The sequence below is a fragment of the Orcinus orca genome, chromosome 16, assembly GCF_937001465.1.
Source record: "Orcinus orca chromosome 16, mOrcOrc1.1, whole genome shotgun sequence".
Lineage (NCBI taxonomy): Eukaryota > Metazoa > Chordata > Mammalia > Artiodactyla > Delphinidae > Orcinus > Orcinus orca.
The window spans coordinates 36,788,383-36,816,030 of record NC_064574.1 but is presented as its reverse complement, the minus strand read 5'-3'; the positions used below and the strand labels follow the sequence as shown (position 1 = coordinate 36,816,030).

The 27,648-nt window shown below is 39.0% G+C and overlaps 1 protein-coding gene across 5 annotated transcripts in view; it reads right to left on the bottom strand.

The window, feature by feature from the left end:
* The window catches only part of PLCB4 (phospholipase C beta 4), a 428,120-nt gene that overhangs the window by 5,045 nt on the left and 395,427 nt on the right, over positions 1–27,648 (bottom strand). For all 5 annotated transcript variants that reach the window (XM_049699214.1, XM_049699215.1, XM_033440307.2 and 2 more), the window contains 8 exons: positions 23,099–23,148; positions 22,887–22,952; positions 14,319–14,434; positions 12,971–13,046; positions 11,043–11,218; positions 7,773–7,874; positions 2,509–2,566; positions 1,973–2,059 (listed from right to left, as the gene is read on the bottom strand). In XM_049699214.1, the coding sequence (XP_049555171.1) occupies positions 1,973–2,059; positions 2,509–2,566; positions 7,773–7,874; positions 11,043–11,218; positions 12,971–13,046; positions 14,319–14,434; positions 22,887–22,952; positions 23,099–23,148 (731 nt within the window). The remainder of the gene's footprint in view (positions 1–1,972; positions 2,060–2,508; positions 2,567–7,772; positions 7,875–11,042; positions 11,219–12,970; positions 13,047–14,318; positions 14,435–22,886; positions 22,953–23,098; positions 23,149–27,648) is intronic.

Below are 27,648 nucleotides of genomic sequence, written 5' to 3'. Positions count from 1 at the left end.
GCAAAGCTTAACAAAGAAATTCAAGTCCTAATTCTACATTTGCTGGAAGTGTCACTATATCTTGAATTTCTTTTCATGGAATCTCATTAAATCTTCATCAAATCTCAAGCCTTCTCATGTTTTTTCCTAAGCTTCTGTGACTCAAAGTATCAGGTGTGGGTGGTAGACATTACCTGTGACCCACTGAAAGGCATTATATGAATTTTTGGAACAAAAGGTCACTATTCTCCCAATATGATCCAATCAGTACAGTTATCACTAATCCAGTATTTCAGTGCAAGAACTCTGGTGTGATTTGAGTTACACATGTATTAGGATAAAAGCCCAAAGTGATTTTTAAATTATGCAATTTAGCTCTCAAACTAAAAAGACTAGGTAACCGTACTCTCTAGCTCTGATATACACCACTATTGTAGTGATGAGTAATTTTTAGCACATTTATATTCTTTAGTCAAACTTGTTGCCAAGCAACACAATGATTTCTAAGTAGTTTCTTAATTTAGCTAACTGAAACATAACTGCATCTTACCTCCATTGTGCCTTCTTCTAAGGCATCCTTATCCCCACCCAGTCCTGATTCACTAAAGTGGATTCTATTGTTTTGGAGATGGTGGCTCTACCCCTACTCATTCCCCCATCCCCCCCCGCCCCCCCCCCCCAGCACTTTCTGAGAAATGCTTTAGGAGCAAAATCATTAGTAACTTGTACCAGAAGGTGATGTATCTATGAGTTGGTCAAATGAGTTGGGCCCATGGGACAATAAACACTTATTGTCCCCCTTAGGGATCTGTGGACTGTTCATGAATAGAAGCATTTAGCTGGAAAGGAAATGGGAAACATAACTCAGAAGTATGCCCATGAGTAAAACTTCTATCAACCAAAAAGTAAAGAATCTGAAACCAGAAGTTGGATTTATTTGTTACCCAATTGCAATACAAAAAAAAAAAAAGATTTTATGGTTTTGTTTTACTTTCTCAAAGGTAGTTTTTAGTGTAATTTCCAGTTAGGTGTTCTTCAGTGGAAGCCATTTACTCTTAAAAAATATACCTTAAATAGTATTACTTTATATATGAAAAGAAATAGGAAAGAATAATGTAGTACAAGTACGTATTTCAGCAAAACCTCTTTAAAGCTTCTATATTGAAGTGAATTATCTAGAAACTTCCAAACCAGCTACAGCTAAAGAGATGTATTTGGACTGAGACAGACTGAAATTTTAACTGCTGCTGAGGGTCATTTTGCCACATAAGCTAGAGGTACTTCCATCAAACTGAAATGAGAGTGCGGATGGCCGATGGGCTATAGTCCATCTATATGTACTGCTCGAGGTAAACACACATTTATCCTGGTGTTGGTATATGCCTGATAGCTACTAAATAGCTGGATTTTGGATAACTCTTTTTATTTGCGTACATTTTTTGTGTTTATTTTTATTTGTGTATATTTAGCCTTTAGCACCAAGAGTATGGTATCCACTCACTTCCAGTGGTTTGTAGCGTTATGGTGGCTTATGCCTCTAAGTTTCACTTGTAAGGCCTAATAAGGTTCTATAACTTCACTTTTAGATTGAGGTTGAAAGTAGGTGGTCTCTCTCATTTGCTTTTAAATGCAACCTCACTTGTCTCTAGGGTACAAGTGATAAAACTCTAAGTGAAAATGAAGAAACAATTTGTAACCTGTTTTCTCCTCCTCTCAGTAATGTCCTTCTTAGAATCCCCATAATCTAATCAAAACATGACTTTTGATTCTTTTCTCCCCACAGCCACATTCCTCTCCCACTTCAAAAAAGAATACTTTCTGTTCTTGGTGGATGAAATGGGGTAAGTACAGTAGGCACCAAATTTTTCTAGCCATCTTTCCGTGCCACTACTCAGGCCACGGGCTTTAGCAGAAGGGTGACTCTGATCTAAGGGATTTGCCTCCCGAAGCTGGCTGGCTGCCTACAACTTTTTATGCTTTTTAGGTGAAATACCTGCTCGTTCTGTTTCTCTAGGAATTCGAGATGCTCAAGCTGGACTTTTTTCAACTGGTCCATTTCTTTGGACTGCTTCATTGCGAGCTGCAAAAAACAAAACAAAAAACAAAACATCTGGTCAACTTTGGGTTGTAATCTTAAAACTTATGGACGAAGGTTGGTAGTTTGCAACTTAAGTGACGGATATAAAAAAAAATAAAAAAGAAGAAAGAAAAATAGCCTGAAAACTGGGAGAGTTTAAACCCATAATTTTTACTGGCAAGATAGTTCCTGCCAAAATCTTAGAAAACAAGAGTACTTGTTCACGATTAAAATCTGGCTTCATTTTCTGTATAAAATGGAGCAAATAATTACCTTAAAAATTTCAGTGAGAGATTAATTTAGCTTTCAGGGAGCAGAGAAGAGAAGCTAGAATGTTTGACGTACAGAAAAAGCAAATTAAGCAAATTAGCTAGTAGTCTGCTTTCTAAGCATGAGTTACTGTTTATAGTTTTTTTAAAGGAAAAGTGTCAAGAAAATTATAAAATACTTACTCGCTTTCTTTCTTCCAGAAACTTTTTAGTGTTGCTGCTGTTTAACTCCCTGACCCGCCTAAAAGCAACAGGTACAAACAACAGTTGGTATGACGTCGGTTGGACATGATATTAAATAAGAAAGAGTCATATTCCATTTAATTATTTGGATGGGATTATCACTTCCTTTTCCTAATTTTTATTGAGGAATTTTGAAATGTACAATGTACAGAGAAAAAGACAAAAAAAATCTGTGTACCCATCACTCAGATTAGTCAACATTAATTATGTTTTACCATGCTTGTGTCATATTTTTAAAGGAAATAAAGCATTGCAGATATAAATAAACCCCCCTTTGTATTCTTCCTCACTCCACTTCCCTCCTTTCTCTCTCTCCAGAGGTAACCACTATTCTGAATTTGGTGTGGACCTTCCTATCCATGTTTTAATATTTTTATTACATATGGATGTATCCATATGTAATACACACAAATGTTTCTCAAACTTTCACATGCACACAAATCACATGGAGATACTATCAAAAACACAGATTTCTGAACCGACCCCCAGAGGGTGTGATTCAGTGGGTCTGGGGTGGACCTGAGATTCTGCATTTCTAATAAGCTCCCAGGTGATGCTGATGCTTCTGGACTATACATATACTGTTTTGTATGGTTTCCAAATTAACCTAAATGCTAACATATTCTGGGTTTCTTTCTGTAACTTAAAACTTAGCCTTATGATTAAGAGATATAGCTATGTTTCAAACGATTCCATTATTTTCATCTGCTGCATGGATTTTTCCGTTTATGAGTAGATTACAGTATTTTCATTTTGCCATTAATAGAAAGTAGGTTATTTCCCAACAATGCACAATGGTTTGGCACATAGGGTCCTGAAATGCTTGGCACACTGTCTATTGGCTAAATAAATGAAATGTAGGACATATCTTCTTGTGTGTATGAGCAAAGGTTTCTCCAGGGTGTAAACCTAGACTTGCAGGTTGGTAGGGAGTAAACAACTTCATCTTTACTCCAAAGTACCTGTCCCAGTTTGCACTCCCACCCATGGTGTCTGGGTGTTACCCTTTCTCCATATCTTTGCCTACTCTTGTTACTATCAGACATTTCCTTTTCTGTCAATTGCTAGTTTTTTGAAATGGCATCATGCTGTTGTTTTAACTCACATTTCCCCTGATTATTGGTGAGGTGGAGTGTTTTTCATGACTAAATAGACGTATAATTGATTGAATTTCTATAATAGTTATAGGTCTATTCAGGTCTTCTCTTTCTTTTACAGTCAGTTTTGGATATCTTAGTTTTTCTAAGCAATTGTCCATTCCATCTAGGTTTTCAAATTCATTAGTAGTATTGTTTATAGTAGTCTTCGTTTTCAAAAGTATTTACTGTATTTGTAGTTATTTCCCTTTTCATCCCCAATACTACTAATTTGTGGTATCTCTTTCTTCTTTATCCGTCTTGCTGGAGGTTCACTGATTTTTTTTTTTCAAATAACAAGCTTTCGCTTTTGCTTTTTTTCACTTTTTTACTTCCATTGCTTTTTGTTTTCTATTTTAATATTTTTTGCTTCTGAAATTTTGATTTCTTCCCATCTGACATCTTTGGGTTCAGTTTATTTTTCTAATTTTATGTCCTCTTTGAGCATTTTCTTATTAATTTTCATTTCTTTAAAAAATATATGCATCTAGGCTATAATTTTCACTGTAAATATCACTTTAAGATCTAGTGGCAGGAAAGGAATAAAGACACAGACATAGAGAATGGAGTTGAGGACATGGGGAGGGGGAAGGGTAAGCTGGGACGAAGTGAGAGAGTAGCACTGATATATATACACTACCAACTGTAAAATAGATAGCTAGTGGGAAGTAGCCGCATAGCACAGGGAGATCAGCTCGGTGCTTTGTGACCACCTAGAGGGGTGGGATAGGGAGGGTGGGAGGGAGACGCAAGAGGGAGGGGATATACGTATATGCATAGCTAATTCACTTTGTTATACAGCAGCAACTAACACAACAATGTAAAGCAATTATACTCCAATAAAGATGTTAAAAAAAGATCTACTCTCTTAGCAACTTTCAAGTAATATACAGTATGAGCTACAGTCACCATGCTGAAATTAGATGCCTAAAACATATCAAACTTATATTTGCAAGTTTGTATCTTTTAATCAATGTCTCCTCATTGACTCCCCTACCGTCACCCCCTGGTAATCACCATGCCACCCTGTTTCTATGAATTTGGTTTTTTTATAGACTCCACAAATATATACTATTTTTCTCTGTCCAATTTAGTTCACTTAGGATAATGTTCTCAAAGTTCATCCATGTTGTCCCAAATGGCAGGATTTCCTTCTTTTTATGGCTAAATAATATTTCATTGAATAGACATCTCAAATTTTCTTTAACCATTCATCTGTTCATAGACACTTAGGTTGTTTCCACATCTTGGCTATTGCGAATAATATTGTGATGAACATGGGCATGTAGGCATCTCTTCTAGATAGTGTTTTCATTTCCTTCAGATATATACCCAGAAATGGAATTGCTGGATCATATGGTAGTTCTATTTTTAATTTTTTGAGGAACCTCCTCCATACTGTTCTCCATAGTGGCTGCACCACCAATTTACAATCCCACCAAGAGTACACAAGGGTTTCCTTTTCTCCACATCCTTGCCAACACTTATTATCTCTTGTCTTTTTGATAACTGCCATTCTAACAGATGTGAGGTGATATCTTATTGTGGTTTTGATTTGCATCCCCTGATGATTCATAGTGTTGAGCATCTTTTCATATACTGTTGGCTATTTGCATGTCTTCTTTAGAAATATGTCTATTCGGTCCCCTGCCCACTTTAAAAATCAGATTATTTGTTTTTTGCTATTGATTTGTTGATTTGCTTATATATTTTGGATATTAATCCCTTACCTGATATATGTTTGCAAATATTTTCACGCATTTGGTAGGTTGCCTCTTTATTTTGCTGATTATTGACCTGACTCTGACACATTGATCAACAGAGTTTATGTTGTCATTCAGTTATAAATATCATGTCATTTATGTTGAAATGTCTTCTTTGACCCAAGAATAGAAGTATTTTGCAGCTTCTGCATGTCTTTCTTAGGTCTCTGATTATAAATTTTTAATTTTATTTCTCAGTAGTTTGATAAGGTGGATACACACAGCATGTGTTTAAAAAGGTAACCATTTGGCATAGAGAAATTATTTTTTAAGAGACCAGCCATTTGTAGATGTTTGAGAGTTACCTAACCACTGGATACTGAGTTATAATAAATAAGTATAATAAGTCAAAATAAGGAAATTAAATAAAAAACTTTCCTGGTTAAGTTATCAGTAACTCATAATTTAAGATAACTTGATCTCAACTGGGTTAAAGTCCATTTTGCAACATAATTGAAAAAGTATGATAAAGAGCTATTTAATAATTAGCACATTTATCATGTTGAATTCCATATTTCAGTTTGGACAGTCTAAAACAGTTTAACGAGGTTTTATCATGGCATGAATATTTTGTGTTTTTCAGCTAAAGTGGACAATGTCATTTCCATGTACACAAGGGCATTAAGCAAAGTTCCTTGTCTGAGAATAACGTCCACAGGGTGGCACTTTGTTAAAATAAACAAGAACCAGATAACTACCCCAAAATGATGGTGTAAATGAGCATTGATTAAATTGAGTAACAATCTCCCTAGAGAGCCACAAATGACACTCCATGTTTACTGGGAAATTTCTTGGCCAAAGTGTTGAAAAGGCAATTCATTTCCAGGTCGAATTACTGTGGAATTCCAAATCCTATTGCTGGCCAGTTAATTCCAAATCATATTTAATCCAACAAAACTTCAGCATAAAAATGCACTGGATGGTATTATGCTTTATATTTTGTCCTATTTCAAGTTTAACTTTAATTATGGTTAATAAATGAGATGCGTTTTAAAAATCAACGATACTGAAGTAGTTGGACAGCAGTTACTGCTGTGTTCAAGACAAGACATCAGGTATCAACTAAGCGTCCACAAAAGACCGTGTAGACAGTGGAATTGAAACAGGGTTACTTTGCTTGGAGCTGCAAAGTTTCCTAACAGCTCAGCCTATGGTCAACAGCTGAATGACGTAAAGCCCTAAACTTCATGCTCACGTTTTAACCCCCAAAGGTAATCTTCACTTTGCTCTGAATTTTGTTGAGCATAAAACACAGCCTTTGTGTGGGTGGTGAACTCAGCCGGCAGCCACATTCTATCCAAGTCTATTTCTCCAAGAGACGCAATCCTGCTGTGCTTGACCACTGCTGTGTGAACCTAGCTCTCAGTTCTGGAGCAACCAGCATCTGTGTTCTTAGAGGCTTTCGGGGCAGCCATGAGCATCACAGGTGAAGATGCTTTTTGGGACCACTGGGAACCAAGTGCTGCTAACTCCCTCTCTTGGGTACTATGACTACTGATGTCCTCTCAGATTCCCTTTACCAGCTTTGGCTAAAAGGCTTGCACCTGGGATCTTTTCTGGAGGTCACGCAAACCCTCCTCCAACTCTATGTGGCCAATGACTGATTAACATAGAAGTACAAAAGCCAGACACCTGTGGTTCAAAGGGACAGATCATGGTAGAGTTTACAATCTAGAGCTTGGGATCAGGCTGAAGAGGAACTCTAGCCGAGACCATATCCTTACTTAGCCCCTGCCCTGGCCCACTCCTGCTTCCTCCTCTCCCCTTAGCTGAAGATCCTTTCCTCAGTAAATCATATGCACACAAATTCCTGTCTTTGTTTCTAGAAACCCATTCTAAGACAAGGATGAACCAGAAAACCTGTGTGTGGGGTGGTGGTGGTTTGAGATGGCGCCTGGTGTCAAGGACAGCACGAGGCCAGTCAAGGGAAGAAGACCATCCTACATGCTGTTATATAGACTTTAAGTCCATTCAGAATGGGCTTAACACCTGAGCAGATGAGATGCTTACAGGATGACCCAATGGGATGTGGGAAGGATATCTTGCCATATTTTATATAATTTTGTTTGTAAATTAGCACACATATATTGAATGTAAATCTGTTTTACTAGTGGTAGTAAACAATCAGAAGATGTTTTACAGCAATAATAATACATCTTCTAGCAGTTATAATAGCAGGATTCTCAACCGGAACTCACAGGTTTGTTTATATCTCAAATGTGAGTGTGTGTATACACACAGAAATATTGTCGAGTCTGTGTCTTCAAGTCAATGTTATATTCCGGCAGTGAGCGTTCTGACTCACCTTTCCCGTTCTGCTTTATTCTTGATAGATTTATCTTGGCTGATGGCTTTGCTATTTTCCATAGAAATCTTAGCCTGGTGCGCTCGCATTTCCTTGCTTTCCCTATGTATTAAAAATAAACAAACAGGTGGTGATCATTTTGTAATGTATAGAAATATTGAATCACTATGTTGTGTACTAACATAGGAACTAACATAGTGCTGTAGATCAATTATACTTCAAAAAACAAAAAACGAAAAACAAACCTAACCAAACTCCTAGAAAAAGAGATCAGATTTCTGGTTACCAGAGGCAGGGGTGGGAGGAGGGGGAATTGGAGGAAGGTGGTTAAAAGGTAACAACTTCCAGTTATGAGATTAATAAGTCCTAGGGATGTAACGTACAACATGATAAATATAATGAACACTGCTGTACGTTATATATGAAAGTTGTTCAGAGAGTAATCCCTAAGAGTTCCCATCACAAGGAAAACATTTTTTTCTTTTTCTTTTCTTTTATATCTATATGAGATGATGAATGTTCACTAACTTTCTGTGGTAATCGTTTCATGATGTATGTAAAGCCAAAGCACTATGCTGTACACCTGAAACCATACAGTGCTGTATGTCAATTACATCTCAATAAAACTGGAAAGAAGAAAAATAAATCGGGGAGTGGAGAGCTAGTGTTTAGTGGGTATAGAGCTTCAGCTGGGGAAGATGAAAATGTTCTGGAGATGGATGGTGGTGATGGTTGCACAACAGTGTGAATATACTTCATGCCACACATTTTAAAAATGGTTAAATTGTAAATTTCATGTTATGGATATTTAACTCTAATAAAAAAAATGAAAACGTAAACAGAAAACACATTCCACATGTAACAACGGGACTAGGTTCAGTTTTTATTTCACTATTGGGCTCATCAAGTTGTTTTGTACTCTGTGGAAAGGAGGGCAGGAGCCCCGATCCACGAGGATGCTTCTCCTGGGGGCAGTGGGTCACTGTGAAGTAACAGTGGTGGGCTGGGAAGAAGCGACATTATGTGTGTCTAAGCTAACCCTAACCACACAATGATCGTATTCAGCTGCCCAGAGCAGGACACTGTCATTAACATGCCATAAGAATTCTGAATAATAAAAGCTACAAATCCTAAATTATATACAAATATCTCAGGCAATCATGTTTACCAACCTATATACAATTAAAAAAAAGTAAATAGTGAATACAGCATGAGAGTAATCAAAGAATGCACAAGGACAACCACTTATGGTCAGTAAAATACAAGGATATTCCAGCTTTGCCCCATGTTTTTTGGGATCAGATGGCTTGGAAGAGAAAGGATGTTCTAACACTCACAAGTGACCATCCTGTTTTCTGACAGCCCAAGGGAAGGAAGGGGACGAAATGGTTTCAAATAAGCACAGGAAAATAGGGGGGAAAAAGGATGTTTACAGGTGACTGATCATTGTGTGTGTGAATGCGTGTGTGTACCACAAAAATTCATATCTTTATATTATTGAAGAGTTCATTAAAAGCATACAATTTAGAATACTAAAATGAATATTATTAACAAAGAATCTTCCCTGGAACCTGTGGCAATCTCCTTGAAGCACTGCCTGGAAATGAGGGACCAAGGAGTGAGGTTGTTTAAGTAGAGTTTGTAGTTCAGGGAAAGGGATGGACAAAGCTGAAACAGAGAGTTCTTCAGTCAGAGACCTTAGGGCCACAGGGGCTGGAATATGTATAGAAACTCCTGGGCCCAAGAAAATGGCTCTCAAAATTTTTCATAACTTGTTATTAAATTGATCATCTCTTCTTTCACTCAACAAGCACCTATCTATAACCAAATAATGCTGCTGAATGTTAAGAAGGCAAGATTTTTTAACCGAGAGCGACAGCTGTGATGGTGACAAAGAAACACAACTACAGGATGCTTGAGAAAAAGCTTTGATGCTGCTGTTTTTTTGAAAAATACCCCTGTCATCAATCTATTTTTTAAGGTAAGTTAGTATTAAGGTTATGGTTCCTTCAAATGACTTCCTGTGTCATGCAAGAATTCATTTACTTTTTTTTTAGACAATGCCTGCTGTTGTGGGCTAATTTTTTCCCTATATTCAACTTCAAAAGAAAAAAAATTAGAATAGAGTACCTTATTCTTTGAAGTATCTTTGAATAAGGGTGGAAACCTAAAATCTGGTATTGTAGCAATGGTCAAAGGGAGGATAATGAACAGACCTTTCTGTGTACTAAATCAAGAGCATTTCTAAGGGAAAAAAAGACAACTTTTAATCCTATACAAATAAATAGAATACTTGAAAATGGACAGGGTCTGGAAACTTAGCCCACAGGAAACTCAGCATAGTATACCTCATTTAGTTGATTCATGTGAGAATCAGAAACTATGGCAAAAATACTTCATGTTCTTATGGCTGTATATCACTCCAAAATAAAGTTGGAAATCTGAGAATGTGCCTAGATAATTCATGCAGTTAGATTTTAAAAGTTTCTTTTTGATTTGTTTGTAAAATGCTTCTGTTTTCTACTTTTTTGTGTGTATCAACAGACCATAACTGTGGCATACAGTTGGCACTAAGGAAGGCGCAGGCGAGCTGCAACAAAGCTGTGATAAAAAGACATAACTGACCTAGACACTCTTCTGCCCTGGGAAAAAGTCCAGCTCATCATCTTCAGTATGCAATTTGCTGAAATGGGGTGAGACCAAAATAAACAGATACTTTTTGCTATTTCTTGATCAGGCCTGCTTTTCTAGAATTCATAGAAGTCCAGACAGTGGAAACAAGGGTCTTTCCTCAGGTACCTCTGAGTGATCAGAACCAATCCTCTAGGAGCTCAACTGCTTGGTCTTTATCTCCTTCTATGTCTTCTCTTCTAAGAGGCTCCAGATCATTTTTCAAAGGCCACCTCCAGCCTTATCATTCTATGAAGCATCTGGGACCACTGGGAGGCGGTAGAGCCTGTGACACGTTTTAGTATGTATCATATGCTACTTGTAACGTGACTTAATTTGTCATGGGAGTGTGAGATCTTGCCAACGCTTGGAAGCCCTTTGATGGCAGAGGCCATTTCTCATAGTTCCTCGTGCTCACGTCAACCGTACAATAAGATATATGTAAAAGCTCAATGTTGTATGTCAAGTTGATTTTCCTTACTACCTTGACAGGTGCATAGACACACACACACACACACACACACACACACACACACACACACACCACAAAACTAGTCTTTTGTAAAAATTGGGAGTGTCTTCTGGAGCTAACTCTCCCACCTGTCATGAGACAGTTTCAACTGCAGGGTCTGCTGCTCGTGGGCGTTGATCAGGAGCTTTCTGAGTAGCTCACACTGCTGGCTGAGGTGCAGATCCCGGATCTCCTGCTCCTCTGCACTGTGAGTGTTGATCATGTCTGACCACTCTTTTGTGTGCTGCGCCACGATCTCCTTGACCTGCGTGGGGAAAAGGGGGTGGTGCCACTTGGAATTCTCACAGGTCAGGTAGGAACTGAAAGCACAGTATTAGCCATGCATTTCAGATCCCTCCCACCAATTTACTTGGTCAATCAGTAGACACACATATAACCTGCAAAAATATGTACTAATCAGTGGGAATCAGGAAGTCATTGCTTATTAAAATAGAGCAATCACTTTGGCTCTAAATACTTAATCATGACTCGTTCTTTCAACTGCCTAACTCGCCCACACTCTGGTTTGTCTGGGCTTTGGGCTCCTTTACCAATTCTATCAGAATTCTCTTCATCACCTTATATTTTTCCAGGTTCACTTCCACAAGGCCACAGATCTGAATAGAGAGCTGTGTTCTCTTATTCCTGGATCATGACTTATTGTGTCATTTGAACAGATGCTGGGGTAGAAAGTCTTCTCCTGCAAAGAGTATCCATGCTCTTCACACTGTGGTTTTACAGCTCATCAATAGCTAGATTCTCTTTCTCCACCTCCTTGAATCTGGCTGACCTGTGACTTACTTTAGCCACAAGACAGTAGCAAATGTGATACAAGCAGAAGCTTGGAAAGTACTTATCCTTTTTCTATGCCTGGAACCCTGAGGCTAACCTGTGGTAAAGCCTGTGCTAGCCTGCTGGAGGATGAGAGGTCATGTAGGAAAAAAACAACCAGCAGTCAGCTACCCACCAGAGAGCTGAGTGAGGCTATCAATCCCAGCTGACTGTTGACACACACATGAGCCCAGCCAAAATCAGTAGAACTGTCCAGTGGAGTATAGCCCAAATTCTAACCCACTGAACTGTGAGCTAATGCACGGTAGCTGTCTTACGCCACTAAATTTCGGCATGGTGTTTCACGCAGCAAAAGCAAATTGATACGGTGGCCAACGTTTCTGCTTTCCTATTTATGCAAAGCATTTAAAAATCATGGCATGTTGCATAGTTGTTAATTCTCACATATTCCAGTTAAGAAGAGAGAAAGAGAGAGTGGGGAACAACTCTTAAAGATACACAGCTTACTGCCTCTACAGACTGCATAGCAGAGTGGACACAAAATACACAGCACCAAAGAGAACTTCGGCTTGGATGCCTGGTTGGCCCAGGTGTGTGGCAGGGTCGCTGGCTGGATGACAGAGCTGCATGTAGACATACGGAGGCTGGCTGGTTTGACCAAAAGCTACAGTTGGAAACTTTCTTTCACAGTTTCTTTTCTTTTATAATTATTATAATTATTTATGTTCTTGATGGCACCTTGGTGCTCAGCTCTCCAAAATGTCCATAATCTTAATTAATGTCCCCTAAACTATTTTCTTGCGTCTTTGGGGGAATCCAAGTAATTAGGCTCATCTCCTAGAATCTCAGCTCTGGATTTTTTCCCATCCCAAACTTCCACAGCAAAGTTAGGACGGAATAAGTATCAAAGAGCTACTGAACCCTCAAGATGGGTGGTTTTCTGTCCTATGATCAATGTTACTTCTATAGGGAATCATATTCTGTATTTTATACACTATTTCCTTTTAGTTGTTTCCCTTGATGCCTCTGAGGCAGACAACATAGATATTGTGAGCATATGTTTACAAATTAAGGAAAAGGTGTTCCATGAAATGGCTCTTCTCCAAGCCAGTGAGCCCAGACCAGCCCCAGGCTACTGTTATTTCTAATTTAAACTGGGTGCAGCTTCTAAAAAATTACACAGTATCTTCCGCAGTTGCTGCTGTAAAAATAGGTATTTTCTTACCTTAGATTTGTGATCTGATGTCAGCGTCTGAATTTTAATTTCTGTTTCTTTCTTCATTTCGAGACAATTACTTCCCCTGAAAATGGAAAACCACAAATGCATGCCAGGCATTAGATATCTTTCCTCTCCCAGGAACCTTTGCTCCAAAGCCTTCCAATGAAGACAATTTGTTCATCAAACATAAGACGCCATGGCTCACTGGGCAGCCTCGGTTCTTCCAGTAATAGATGCACACCTTACAAAATATCTGTATCGTGATTACTCAATTCAACCACTACACAAAGAGACATTTCAGACCTAACAATTATTTCATTGTTAAAGGTTTGTTGTCAGAGTTTCCATTTTGGTTCCTGCTTTTCTTCAAGCTATTTTTTATTTATTCAATAATACACTATTTAGGATGAGAACTGAAAAATAGGACCTCAGCCTTGAAGCGAGTTTTCAATTCTTCCACTTTGGTTGTAAAGCCAGATTTTTGTCTTTGACACATGCCAACAAGGGAGAAAAATAGCATTTCTTGGCAATGCAGGGTAATTTTTGCTTCTTACTCTATTGTGAGTAGGAAATATATACTAGGCAATTGCCCAGCAACTATTACTGCTTATTTCAGTGATTAATTTTTCCTTTTGGAATATCCATATCATTGCTGAAACCAGAATAGGCCCTGAGTTTCTGCCTTCAGCATATATGCTCTGATTTATTATGGCCTAAGTCAGAGTGCTTCATCATATTATTAATAGAGAGTGTCTCTGAGAGGCACATTCTAAACATCCAACTTATCACTTCTCCATGGCTGGCACTGAGTGTGTTTCCCTCCTGCTCTGTTATTCAGTGAGCTTGCAGCATCACAGAAACATTCCCCCAGCTTAATTCTATCAATAGATAAAATCTTTCAAGGTAAATGCAGTGATAGGTTTTATTCAACAGTTTCATCTGTTGGCATAAGCTAAGGATTCTTGTAATATTAAACATCAAAATTGCACTTTTTTCCTTGAGTGTATCAACCTTATTATTTATTACCTAGCAATGCAAAATGATTTCTGGAATTTTTCCAACTGTAATTTGTCCTTCCTTCTCCCCCTCGACCCCCATTCACCTTAAAGGTACCATGAAAGACACAGTTATTACTTCATTAACCAACAGCTGCAGAACTTGAATAAAGCTCCTCTTTTCCACTTCAGTCACTCCCTTCAGCTGAGTGAGTCGCTTATTTTCCAGGAATCATTGTTAATGATGAAAACACAGTTAAGACTAAGTTCTTCCTTGGCCTAAACAGGCAGTTGAACTGTGGGAAAAGACAAAACATAAAAAGGCAAACAGCCTCCAGAAGGACATAAACAGCATTTACCCCTTCTTCTTCATTGCCTTCTCTAGGATTTTCTCATGAGTTGACTTCTCCTTGTCATACTGCGCCACAATTTTGTCAACTTGTGTGCAATGTAGCTTCTGCATGGTGCTGTGCTCCTGAACGAGAAGAATTTGTAGTGACGAGTTAGACCTGTAGTGTAACTGATAAACTTTATCCCATGTTGGGCTGGCATAATTTTCAACAGCTCTTTCAGAGTCTTGGTTTGAAAATCAAGGAGTAACTGAGTCTGGGAGCTGGAAAGACTTCCAATCTCCCACCCGACCCAAGAGTTTCTTGTATTCCCATAAGGTCTCTCCAACAAGTGGGTTTCCAGTCTCAGTCCATTGAACATGCCCACCTCAAAAGGCAGCCCTGCCCACTGCTGGGCAACACCAATCATCCCAAAGTTCTTTCTTCTGCACATAGATGTCTCCATAGAACTGCCACCCATCCATCTTTGTTTTGCTGAGTCATCTAATGAGTCCACTGCCCCTTCTACAACCTAGTCCCAAAAACCCAAGTTCAGCAACCATATTTATTCTCTTTTACATGCTGAATATAACTATTCATTATGTGGCATGGCTTCTAAACACCGGACACTTTTTGGAAGGTCTTGGATACCATCATTACACAGTGAGAACCTCCACTGTGGTTGTCAATATCAGCTCATTTTGAATCCCCATCAATTGATATTTTTGCCAGCTTCCTAATCTAGATGCACTCACAAGGATGACAGAATGTTGAGGAACCCTGGCCTTCAGCTTTACAGATAGTTAAAATATTTCTCCACATGCTTCCTTCAATCCCTGAAAATGGGGCTGCAATGCTTTGAAAATAAGTATTTCTTTATAAACATTATTTCTTCCTGATAATTTGGTCACAGCCAGGGACTTAACTGAAATCAGATTTCTTTAGCTGATCAGCCCCTAATCATAGAGGAAAACAGTTCAATCAGTAATATCCACTCTAAGATGATGCTTGATGTTATATCCTAGTCTTACTCTTGAGAAACTTAGAGAAATGAGATGATACTAAAGTCTGGAATAGATAGACTTTGCTCAGGTTATATAACTACCCTCATGGTCATGTTTCTTTTTGCTTATTTTTTTAAGTGAGTAACAAAAGTGAGTGACTTAATTATTTAAAATTAATTTTCTTCCTAAGGTAGGCTCACCTTTAACCTAATTCATGGATATCTTAAAAGATTTCATAAAATATAAATGGGGGAGGGATTTTGAACTTTCCCAAGATTTTCTTAATTTCCCAATACTGTTAGCAGGTTAACACAGGACTTGATTTACAGTTCATTTATATATAAATTCTTCAGAAATGCATTGGTGCATATGGTCTCAGCATTCCTGTCCAGTGAATAAATGCCTCTGGGAGAAGGCATGGAGGAAGGTGGTGCTAGGCAGGAAGGTTCTAGGAATAGGACCTGATAACAGGGACAATGAGTGCTCCGAGGTGATGTTACCTTCCTCTGGATTTGGGGTTAGGGAATTATAGGTAACAATGTCCTGCTTAATTTGTGGTAACCTGGAACACCTCATAAATCCAGTCTTGTTACCAATATCTGTGCCCTTTTGTGTTATAAACTAGGGGTTCTGCATTGGGTTAAGGACATGGACAGTCTCAGGTCTTAGGACAAGCCACTTACCCTCTCAGTCTGTTCATCTTTATAATTGGGAGAGTGATACCTTCTTCAATCTTTATAATTGGGAGATTGTTGCCTACTTCATAGGGTTGTTAGGATTAAATATAAGAGAAATCATATTTCAAATGCCTGTTATACCTTATTCGAAATACAATTACATACAAACCTACTTATATTATTCACTACTCATGAAAACATGCAGAGAGTGACCTGGGAGAAGGGAGAATAGCCTGAGAAGTTAAATCAATAAACTTTTCCTCCAAGCTTAACCTACTGCCACAGGAATAGATTGACACGTTGATGTATCCTTATTTAAATGGATTTAGCTACTCTTGCATTGTCATGGGGAAAAAAACCCACTAAATCACCCTACTACTAGCCTTCCTTCTAAGATTTAGTAATCATCATGCCTGTCTGGCACATGCATTAATTTTCCTGGGCAAATAAGGGGCTCTGTGCAAGTCTAGAATAAAACATTTCAGAGGTGTCACATTCCTATGTCTCTTGCAAATATCATTGAAAGGAGGGTGGAGAAGATTGTTTCTTTAAATATTCTAGTGCAGCACAAGAAAAGGAAAAAAAAAGAGGCTCTGAGGATTGGAAGTAAGCTGACATAGACTATTGCTTAAGGAAATATTCTGGTGAACCTTAATTAACCCAATTAAGATATGAGGAATGAGGGTGTTTGTACCATAAAGGCATTCATGATGGCTTCAAGTATATAAGATATGCTCTACAAGGGCAGGGAAAACCTCTTTTTTTCACCACTACACGGCCCAATGCTTGGTACAAAGTAGATTCAGTAAATATTTGTTGCATGAATTAAAAAAATTAGCATGGAAAAGCAGTAAGAAGACTTGGATTCTGGTCCCAGCTCATCCTAGTGGCCTTGTGTAACAAACATAAATCTTTCCAGGCTTCAATTTCTTTATTAGAAAACCGAACAGGACCTTGTTTGCCCAACCTAATTCATGGTTATGAGCTGCAAGTCACCTAATGTATATAGAGTTTTTAAAAATTAGAAGCATATTGAATTAAAATGATTACAAGAATACACATAACAAGAAAGCTCACCTTGAAAAATTATCTCTTGTGTTTCTCTCTGTGCTCAAAACTATCCCTGCGTGGTAGGTAGCAGGTATTGAAGTTTTGGGATAATCTGGTTCCCAGACAACACTTCCCCTTTCACAAAGAAATGGGGACCTAATTATTGATCATCACGTGATGGGCGTGGCGGTGGGCTCAAGCTTCAGCTTCCTGTTGTACAAACTAGAGGAGCCAGGAAATTATCTCTAAGCCTATTTATACTAAAAACAAAAAACAAAAAAAAAAACTATCATTGATTTTATTCTTTTGGTCCTTAACTGAGTCATGAGACCCTATGGAAGAGATAAGTCCTTTTTCATTCTTTCAGGTCAAGAGTACCAAAATTAAATATGTTGACTTAAAAGTCTATCTTAATTGGAACATTTTGGGGAAATTAATGTATGGCTTTTAGCAGGATTTGTATATGTTTCTATCAAAGTTAAGAGTACCTGCTCTATATATGTATATGTATAATTGATTCACTTTGCTGTACACCTGAAACTAACACAACATTGTAAATCAACTATACTCCAACAACAACAAAAAAAAGAACTGTCTACCACCATCAACTCCTAAAGGAAAAAAAAATCAATAGTAACCTCAAAAGCTACAGTATATCTATTTGCTCAGTGGAAAAAAAAAACATTAAGAGTAAATTCAGCTTCTTCTGGGAAAAACTGCTGCTGCAATTCACTCTTGTGGCTGATGTGACTCTGGGCATAAATTCTCACGCCACAGATGATACTGAAACATCTGAGTAAATCGCGTTTGCTCAGCACGCACCTCTGAGATTACCAGTAAGCTGCCTTTGTGGGTGGTTGCTGTGTCTCTGCCCATTTCTACTTCATGACAGAGTTGTAGGTCTGTTACTGACTTCTTACCACGAATTACATTTGATGAGTTTAACAGTAGTCTTGGTGTTTATTATCAGCAAAACTGCTTGCATAGCAAAGAGCATATTTTCCATTAGCAGCTTTACTGAAATGCCAAATTTTAGTCAGATTCTCAGGCATTTTATTTGACTCATCTAGTGATGATGCTGCAAACTCGTGGTCCAAGGGATGCATTCAGTTTTTGTTATTGCTTTTTTTTTGCCTACATGGTGTTTCAGAAAAAGACTGAATTAGTGGCCATAGTTAGGTAGCACTGTAACTGTTAGAAAGGGTTATATAAATATTGTTTCACAGAAAGGCTGGGGTAGTTAATCCTTACTATTGCTTGACAACAGGGCAAAACCCATTTTTCAGGGAGCCCTGTTCTGTATCTTACAGGCCTTTAGTGGGGTTTTCACTGAGGAACAGTAAAGAGTGCTAAATAATATTCCTAAAGAAACAGTTTTCAAAATTTAGTGTGCATAGGAGAGGAGCTTATTTAAAATATATTTCCTAGATTTCTCCTTGGAGATGATAACAAAGTCTCCAGTGGGCACAAGAATATGCAGTTCTATGAAGCCTCCAGTTCTTGGCCCAAGGATCATGTGTTGAAAAAGCAGTCCCAAAGGATGCCAAGATATCTGTGCCCTGTAGACTCATGACTGCTCTTAAAAACCTTTCACTAAGACCATCAAGATGTGTGGAAATAAAAACTAATGTGGGAAAACTCAGAGGCAACCCAATACAGTGATGAAGAGCTTGAGTTCTGGAGTCCGATAGAATTTGGTCCAAAGCTTGGCTCCACCATTTAAAAGCTAGGTGATTTAGTCAAGCTGTGTTTCTTTTAAGTGTAAATTATCTCATCTGGCAAATGGTTGGTAGACTGTTTGCAAAAAGGGCCACAATGATTTCTCTTTCTGTATCCAATCCCCTTTGCAACCTGACTTTGTGGTTCCTCCTGCCAAGAAGTGGAGTCCTCATCCCTTGAACCTGGGACAGCCTTGTGACCTGCTGTAGCCAAGAGATGGAGATGGAAGTGATGCTGTGCCAGTTCTGAGCTGAGGCTTGGTCTCTTGGGACCCCTACCATGTGAACAAGCCTGGACTACTGCTGAAGATGAGAGATCACAGAAAGCAGAGGCCTTCCAAAGTCAGCCAGCCCCCCACATCTGCCCACCATCTGCCAAACTGGTAGTGACAGCAGATGTACAAGTGAACCCAGATGAGACCAGGAACATCATCCAGCTGAGCTACAAAATTGTGGGCTAAATAAACAGTGGCTGTTTTTAGTCACTACATTTGGGGATAGTTTGTTACTCAGCAAAAGCTAACTGATACAAGTTAATATAATTATAATACTCCTTTATATAATTGTTATAAGAATACCAAATAATAAATGCTTATGTATATATTAGCTAGTTTTACCTTTTGAAAAGTATTGACAGATAGAAAAACTAGTGTTAGGATAAATAAGATCAAATGGGATCAGGCACTAAGTGGGTCCGGTGGTAATAGATTCACCACATCCTCTCACCTCCTTCATCAGTGTTTCTTTTTTTCAGCTTTAAAGACAAGTGCATTAGTTGAGTAGACCTCAGTATGTATTGGGCAAGTAAATATTCCAATATACCCTTAATCTTAAAAGTTGGCTCAGATGAGACAGTGGAAAGAATTAGGGAAGTACTATAGACTGAAAAGTTACAGAAACTTTATAGAGAGAAAGGTCTAACTGTTTGAAAATAATTATTTGCAAAGCCTTTGGACAGTTCAAATAGATGAAAAGCACTTTAATTATAACCAGCATGAATGAGTTATACTGCTCTAGGCACTTCTCTGAATTTCATTTTATTCATGTCTAAAATGTGGATAGTACCATTTGGGTTTCAGGGATATTGTGAGAATTTAAGAATGTATATACAATGTGTAACACAAAAGTGACATTAAATAAATGTCAGCCTTATTAGTAGTGGTAGTTCTTTATAAAAAGATTGTGGAATTCAGAGTTCATAAATTATACTGCCAAAGCAGGTTGAATAGAAAAGTGGGCCCCCTGTGTATTTAATGTGGGAGAAGGAATTCATCATAAGCTTATAATCATACATTTGTGACTTTAACTTCTGAAGTACATGAGGATATGGAAAACAAGCCATGAAATGCATTTGCCTGCTAAGAAATGCTTTCAAAAAGCATTCTGAAAAGCAACAGGCAAGCACTGTATATTTTACTGTGCAATTTGGCTCTGTTACTTGACTGAAGGCATTTTGAAGGCTTCCTCCAAAAAATGTACACTAAAGCTGTTACGAAAGTCCACACAAATTTAGATGGTAGGATTTAGGGAGATTTAAAATCTCCTTTTAAGTTTTGGTTATATTAGAATGTGGGGCTCCAAGAAGCTTGAAGTTGTTTCTGCAAATGAAGGCAACTTGGATTCTATTCTGCCATATAGGATTTATTTGTTACTAAATACTAATATTTCCTCACCAATAAGTGTGAAGAAAATGAAAGGAATAAAGTTCAGTGCCATCAGAGGGGAAGAGCTATCAAAGCTACCTCTAAATTCTCTCATGCAAAAATAATTTTTCACTTGCTATTGACTGAATATTTGTATCCCTCCCCACTCTGAATTCATATGTGGAAGCCCTAATCCCCAGTGTGTTTGGAGGGGGTGCCTTTGGGAAGTGGTAAGGTCATGAGGGTGGAGCTTTCATGAATGGGATTAGTGCCCTTATAAGAAGATACAGGAAAGAGATGAAAGCTCTCCACACCATGTAAGGAGCAGTAAGAAGGAGGCTGTCTGTAAACCAGGAAGGGGCCCCTCATCAGACACTGAATCTGGTGCACCCTGACCTTGGACTTCCAGCCTCCAGTACTGTAAGAAAGAAACTGTTGTTTAAGCCACCTGGTCTATGGTAATCTGTCATAGCAGCCCAAACTGACTAAGACACCATCTTTGCCACTTTTCCGATTAAGCAGATAGGCCTGTTAATAGAACTGAGACAGTCTGAAATCGAAGGTTTAGATAGGGAACCAGCAGACAATTCTGCTCAGTGTTATATAGGTTAAGTTCTAAAGAACCAAGGAGCAACCTTCCTCAGCAGCTGTCCAGGTAACCAGTATATTGACACTGTCCAAACTAGATGGAGATTTACATACTGTCCCACGTGCTGCCACTGCCTTTGACGCAATGCGGGAACTTGTTTACTTACTGAAGCATCCAATACCCTTCACAGAATAATGCAATAAGAGTATGGGTTCCAGACTCAAGACAATTTGGGTGCAAATATTGGCTCTGCTACCCTCTAATGCTGGGGCATTAGTTACATGGCTTCACCTCCCTGATCTTAACTTCCACATGTGCACAATGGGGACTTAGAATTTATCTTATAGGTTAGAGAGTATAAGATGAGGTAATAAATATAAAGTGCTGAGCACAGCATCTGGAAAATACTTCACATACAAAAATCCTAGATGGTATATTATTCTTATTATTATCAGACATGGTATATTTCCTGGTCATGCCTCAAGGAAATATTAAATGAGACTCAGGCAAAATGTTTAAATTTCCAATCAGTCCAAAGGCCATTGAGATGCCTGCCTCAATAACAGAGATCCAACTTAAACAGAAGGAAAATCTGGTGGATGACGCCTTGCCATATGGTTACCAACTCCATTCCTAATAACCAAAGTCATTGAAAGTACATTCGCATTTCCTTTTCTCTCCCTTTTCTGTTCCCTTTCCATATTCCAGCTTGCTGCCAATGACCAATAAAATGGAAATCCCTACTTGAGCTCTGTCTCCACACTTATAAACATCTGTGGCGGGTTTCCCATGTGGGCAATGAAAGGAATTCCACTGAATAGAATTGAAATTTGAGCAGTCTTTGAAGTGACCGCTATATCAGCAAATCCATGAAGCCAATAATACAGGGACTGTTACTAGGCCAAAATTAGGCCAAATTTCTCAAAGGAGCACAAACCATTAAAGAGATGACAGAGTTCCAGGCTGCACTCTTTGCATCTTCGTATTTGAAGTGACTCAGAGGTTCATCACTCAAGTCCAGCTCTGCAGGCTGTGCCTTGGTTTGAGGCTGGGGTCAGGGTATAAAGAAGTGGGATGGCAACATGAGCTTAAAAGAATTCAGAAGTCCTTTCAAGTTAAGAAATTAAAATTTCTCTTGCTCTCCTTACCCATAATGGAAGAGGACATATTTACCCTTCCAGCAGCAGCAGCTGTTGTGATACATCTTAGGAAGGAAAAAGATATCACGTTTGTCTCTTTTCCCGGTGAGGGAAGACTTGAAAGCAGGATGGCGTCTGGGTGCTGTGAAGTTTTTCAACCTACGTGAGAATTCCTGCTATTCTCTTAAATTTGTAGCTAACTTAGAATTTCTCATGTTCACTGTCCAAAGACCTCTTCTTATGGGTAAGTAGGAACAACAACTATATTCCATAAGTAGGCCAGCAAGCAGAGTTTACATAATGGGGGGGAAGGTGAGACAAACTCTTTCTCTAGGTGGCTTGGGTGAGAAGTTTGGAGCTGGCCAGCATCTCCCCTGACACACCGTGTATGGCAAACTATTTGCCAGTGACTAAGGGAATTTCGGTACCCAGAGACTAAGACTATGCGCTGGTTTTCAATAGTCAGGTGACAGCCCACTCGTTTAGATAAAGTCAAATTATGAAACAATTTTGAAATGGGTGAAGCTTTGTTATGCTTTTGAAATAAATGTTAGAAACACAGATCACAAATCAGTGACAACCAATCCCAAATGGATTCTATTTTTAAATTTCATTTCTAAGCAGTTAAAATGAAGGTCCTTCTGCCCAGTTGGCTGGTATCAGTTTCTAAGTAGTGTTTTTGGCTGTGAGGTTTCATCAGAGAGATGAAAGGAAAAAACACACAAACAAGCAAACAAAACTACACACACATATTGCTTGCCCACACAAAACACTGTACCTTTGCATGTTTCTTCTTTAAAGAATTGAGCTCCTTCTGTTGTTTCTTTAAATGCTTCAAGTAAGCCTGTGGGGGGGAAAAAGAAAGACAGGATCCCAAATAAGTTTGTATAGTACTACCACAATGATTACAGTTGGTGAGAAACAAAAATAAGTCAGTTTCACCAACAGGCAGAACACAAGAGTGCTGGCAAAATGACGGAGTAATTTTACCTTCATCTGCTTTAAATCTTCTATCCTCACTTGAGGGATCAGTTCAATACCTGAAACAAAAAGTCACTGTGTATATTAAAAATGAGAGAGAATAAGTGATCATATCAAATTCACAGTTTTGAAATCGCATCTAAAGATGCTGACGCAGCTTTCCATGTAATGTTATGGATATAAACATCTTAGTTTCTTATTACAGAGCAATTAATTAGACACTTACCTGAAACGTTTATTGTTTTAGGTCAGGTTCTCTACTATCAGAGCCTGAAAAGGGAATTTGTGTACACACGATTTATCAAGGGAAGGCTCTCAGGAGAAACCCCTTAGAGGGTGGGAGAGAAGCAGGATAGGGCAGAGGAAGAAGCTTGAGTGTCTTTCTAGCTGAAATCCAGCCTAGGTCTGATCCTACAGAAAATTCTTTAGCATAAACGGCCCTCTGGTGTTGTTCTAGTTTGAGGTAAGGAAACTGGGCTTTTGTAACCCCATATCACTCAGCTAAGGGTGTCAGAGATTTTACAGAATCTTCCTTTTCGAGGCAAGAGAACTCGCATGGTCTGAGGGCAACTCTAGGGAGAAAAGTGCAGCTGTGATTTGCAGTCAGCCAGTATTCCCAGACACCGAGGGTTGCGACACCAACCCCATAGAGGAGATCAGACCAGGCACAGCAGCATCTATTACAGTTACCTTTATCTTTGTATTTGAAGGCTCATCCTATCAGTCCACTAACTACCAACTCTATTCCCAGCTTAACCATCATCAAAGAACAAAACATTTTTTCAGCCGCTTTCTATAACTGAATTTAATTTTAGCATTTAAGTTATATACTACTGAGTCCAAAAATGCCTTTAACAGACAGAAAATAATGAAAATAATGAAATCAAACCATCGTAGAACAGGACGCTGTCATGAGGACCTAGATTAATATACTAAGTCATCCTGTTACTGGAGTGATGCTAAGCCAGGTGTTGTCATGACAACCACATTTGTAGGCGAATCCCAAAACATGTTCTGTTTGACTGCAGATTTTCATCTTAGGCAAACAAGACGAATGTGCACTCTGTACTATAATTGATTTCCATTAGAATCCCAAAGGCTAGGTATGAAATATTCAAGAAAGATAGGTGTCAAGTTCTAGGTTCTTGTTTTTCAGCTGTACTCATTTTAAGAAGATGTGCACATCCAGTGTGAGCGTGGTAAGGACAGAAAAAAGGAGAGTCATGGCGGGGAGAAATCAGTCTTCTGATCTATAACATTTTGTGATAGGGGTGTCAAGGGATCATGGGGCTACTCTCTAATCTCTTAGGTCTGACATCACAAGCTAATTCCCTGCTTTACTGCAGGGCAGAGGAGTCTATCCTGGCATCACTAAGAGCTCCCTACCTTTGGGTCTCTTTTCTCTCTTCTATAAAATGAACACACAGAATTGGGGGGCATGCAAGGTCCTCTGGAGATCTAACAAATACTAAGAGTTTGACCTAGTCTGATGAGACTCTTTTTTGGTGTTTGTTCAATGAAATCGTGATTAACAGGACCCTGTGAAAACATAAACCTTTGGTCTTTTTTGGAGAAAGACACATTATAAAAGTGTTAGTTCCTGTGAATGATTTAGTTAGTTAGGAAAAAAACACACTCTACAGAACAGGAACTGGTACATCCTTGGTTTCATCTATATGTCCAAAGCAGCTTGTCTAATAGGACTTCCAACAGGAGTGGATATGTTCCATCTGTGAGCTGCCCAGTGGATGGCCATGAGTTCCACGTGGCTCTTGAGCACCTGAAATGTGGCCAGTGCACCTGAGGAACTCAAGTTTTGATTTTTAAGCCCAAAGAGCCACATGTGGCCAGTGGTTTCTATATTGGATAGTGTAGGTCTCCAGGCTTCTGGTGTGAAAGTAGGGGTGAATTTCTACAATTTGGGCCCCAAAGATTTTGACTAGTTGGAGGTTCAGTATATATATTTTTTGTTTTTATCAACGCAGCTCATTAAAAATGACTTGTTTTCTCTCAAACCGTAATTTGGAAATCAACTAGTTGAGTTTCCTTAATGCTTTATCCTTAAAATTAAAGAGAAAATCAAGCATCATTGGTGCAGTTATTGCTATTTGGCTGTGTGTCTAAGAGAAATCATGTAGAACTTCAGGACACCTCACCTTCACAGATGTTCACAGCAAATTCTGTCGGGCTCCACCCTGACAGCTTCCTTTTCACCCTGAAACTTCTCTTCTTGGCTCAGACAGGACACCTCTCTTCCCTCTTTATGCAGCAGGATCGTTTTCTTTCTCTTGATTCAGCTCTTCCTCAGAGGCTGTTTCACTATATACCTCTCTCTTGCATTTTCCTTCTCTTTCTCTTCACTGGTTCCTACCAACATGCTACTGTTCTCCACAACAACCATTTTATATCTTAAATCATCAATTTTTCTAACCTGGTTTCCATTCTCATCACCCAGGCATCCCTGATCCAACAGTAATTATGCAGTCTTAACTTCTCTGGACTGTCTACAATACCTTCCAAAACTCATTCTTCTTATAACATATATCTCTCTCTGTTTTTCTTTGTTTTCATTCCTGCTATCTTTCTAAGCATTCTCACATTCACTCTCTCTCTTTCTCTCCCTCCTACCTCCTCTTTACCTACCACAGCTCTGCTGTTGCATGTTTCCACCCAGATGTACCACTGACAGCTTGAACCTGATGATGTCCAGGACCAGAATCATCTTACTCGAAGCTTTTCTTCCTCTTGAGTTCTCTACTTCACTCAACGGCACCATCTCTCTCTGTGACCTGACCTTGAAGTCGCTGAGTTACCTCCTAAGTCCCATATCCAAGCCACCAATTGATTTCCATCCTTCTTTTCTCTCTGAGTACTTCCAGCCTAATTCAGGCCCTCCTGGCCATTAGTATGGCTCATTCATTCATCAGCCATTTACTTCTTAAGAGAAGAGACTTTAGATCTTTACTAGGCATCGTTCCAGGGACACACTGAATGACAGAGGGGTGGTCTTGTCAGCAATAACTGCTTTCTCTGGTTGTTATCACATCATATAAATATAATGTGAATAAATATATAATATAAATATAAGGTGATAAGCGTTATAGTAGAGGCACAAATACTCTAATTCTTCACTTGCCCTTAGCATCCATTCCTTCCTTTTAAAGAATATTTCTGCCAAGACTGTATTAATCTTCTTAAAAAAATCGTCTCATGTCATTTCCCATTCTCAGGTGGTCCCAGATCCTTTCCAGACCAGGACTGGCCCTGCCCCCTTTCCTACCCCTGGCTGCTTCCTATGTGGCTTCCTCCTGGGCTCCTCCACCTTCTCTTCCTGTTCACGTCAGACCTTCATTTCAAGGCCCAGCTCAGTTAGGACATCATCCTTAAGTCTCCTCTGAGCGCCAGCTGGAAGGGACCCTCTCCCTCTTGTTTCTGAGAGGTCAGCGCTTGCAAACACTGCCTGGTCGAGGGGTGGAAGCCTGTCCCATCTTACCCCTCCGGCCATGTGAGGTCCCTGAAGGTGCAAAGGCATTTCTCATAGAACCGAGTACTGCCACTTAGAGGAGGCTCCCAAGTCTCCTGAACAAAAGGCCAAAATGAAAGTGTGTTGACCCTCTTCCTCAGGGCGTCTGCGGAGGGGACGAGGGAAAGGGAGAGCTTTCTTCCAATGGCTCCTTCCTGTGTAATCTCATTTGGAACCAGGAGTGAAACAGTTCAAAACACAAACATGGTCCCTTCTAGAACTAGGATCACTTCTGTCCTCTGAAAGCTAGTCACACTGCTTTTGCAGGCCACTTAACTCACTATAATTACTAATGTCTTTATGTGCTGGTGGGCATGACACAAGAACTTTAACTAAACAAAAACTCTTCCATTTTCCACTCTCTATCTCTGTCTGGGTGGCTGATGTTAAGAACGACCAGTGCTGGACGGAATGCCCAAATCCTGCATCATTACCTTGTTCCACATTCTTTCCAGGGAGTAACAGACAAGTTGCAAAGTACAACTGGGGCTACTTTCGTGCCGTCTCATTCTCTAATTTGTTTCACAAAGCTCAGTGCACACTTAGTTTCCTGCTAAATTACAATGCTGCTTTGGTTAAGGAAAGCCTGTCATTTCTTACCTTAAACTGCAGCACTATGTGTATTTAAGTAAACAGACAACTTGATCTTCTTATACCAAAGATGCTGAATTCACATATAAATGGGAGATATATATACTGAATAGAAAACCATTAGGAAAAGCAGAAATTCTTCTTAAAGTAAGAAGAGCGAATTTAGTAAATGATTCAGGTCAAGGAGAATATTTACAATATTTAATTATCATATGGGATGGGGACCATCCAATCAGAATGGAGGCCTGGACAATAAGAATGGAAGTTCCCTTTAAATAATCAGTACAATTGCTCCCCCTACACACCAGCACACGGGACACAATTCTTTGCAATGCCACCTCTAATGATCTTTCGTTTCATTCATAGGTAACCACACAGAACTGGCCTTCAGATGCCCATCAATAATTTTACAGATAAATAGTCACGGATGCTAAATATCTACAGA